At 40.5% G+C, this 881-nt stretch overlaps 1 protein-coding gene across 3 annotated transcripts in view; it reads left to right on the forward strand.

Annotated features, from left to right (window-relative positions):
* LOC107756013 (helicase ARIP4-like) overlaps positions 1 to 881 on the forward strand; it is a 24,811-nt gene that overhangs the window by 17,990 nt on the left and 5,940 nt on the right. For all 3 annotated transcript variants that reach the window (XR_001641766.1, XM_016572978.1, XM_016572979.1), the window contains exon 17: positions 65 to 240. Coding sequence is in view for 2 of the 3 variants with exons in the window: in XM_016572978.1 (XP_016428464.1) it covers positions 65 to 240 (176 nt within the window). In the remaining variant the exon portion in view is untranslated. The remainder of the gene's footprint in view (positions 1 to 64; positions 241 to 881) is intronic.

Raw genomic sequence — 881 nt, forward strand, 5'->3', positions numbered from 1 at the left:
GATTTTTTTTTTTTTTTGTCTTCATGTGAAAACAGTTATGACTTTATGATTACCTGTTGACCAGACCGAGTCGTGGATGATTTGAACCCTGTCCTCACCTTCACGCGGAAGGAAGTGGAGTCGCTGTTGCACTTTGTGGAGGAGGAGCCTGATCCCAGCCAATCAGAGCTGGTCCCTAGTGAGGACTTGGAAATCGTCATTAAACAAGCCTGCCTGTTATATCCACACCTCTTAACCAAGGTAATTACTCTTTCCACACCAGTTTTAAAATGTTACTATTCCAAACAAAATTCTGGAATAGTTGATTCCATTCCACAAAATTCTGAATCATACAGTTTGAAAGCTTAGCTCATGAATATTGATTAGGCCATGTTGACATTGATTCGTAAACTTCTTTTTTGGAGGCTTTCTAGTGCTTTCTTTCTGCAACCATCCAAATCCAAAAATTTTGGCCTAAGTTGTAATCCTACTATGGTTTAGGCTTAGCTTATGAATATTAATTAGTTTGTGTTCACATAGTTATGTAACTTTTCTGAAGCATCCAGTCATGTAATCTAATTCCTATCTGTAAACAAGACCAGCTACTCTTGTACAAATTAGGGTTGGGCGATGTCTACAAATTTGGCATCGAACAATGTCTACAGTGAAACATCGCGATGGATGATGGCGGGGGCGGGGGCGAGCGGGGGGAGGGGTGTGTGCCCGAAGTGAATCCTTATAAGGGAAAACAACTAACGATTCCTAACACCGTGTCTACACCAGATGCAAGCGGTGTGACAAAATACTATAGAAGCACTGATCTATAATAGAGATTAATTATGTATAGATCAGTCAATAGAACTCATTATAATCAGTGATGCTGTCTACACTGGATGCAGCGC

The sequence above is a fragment of the Sinocyclocheilus rhinocerous genome, unplaced genomic scaffold (genome assembly GCF_001515625.1).
Source record: "Sinocyclocheilus rhinocerous isolate Xijiao unplaced genomic scaffold, SAMN03320098_v1.1 scaffold1283, whole genome shotgun sequence".
Classification (NCBI taxonomy): Eukaryota; Metazoa; Chordata; class Actinopteri; order Cypriniformes; family Cyprinidae; genus Sinocyclocheilus; species Sinocyclocheilus rhinocerous.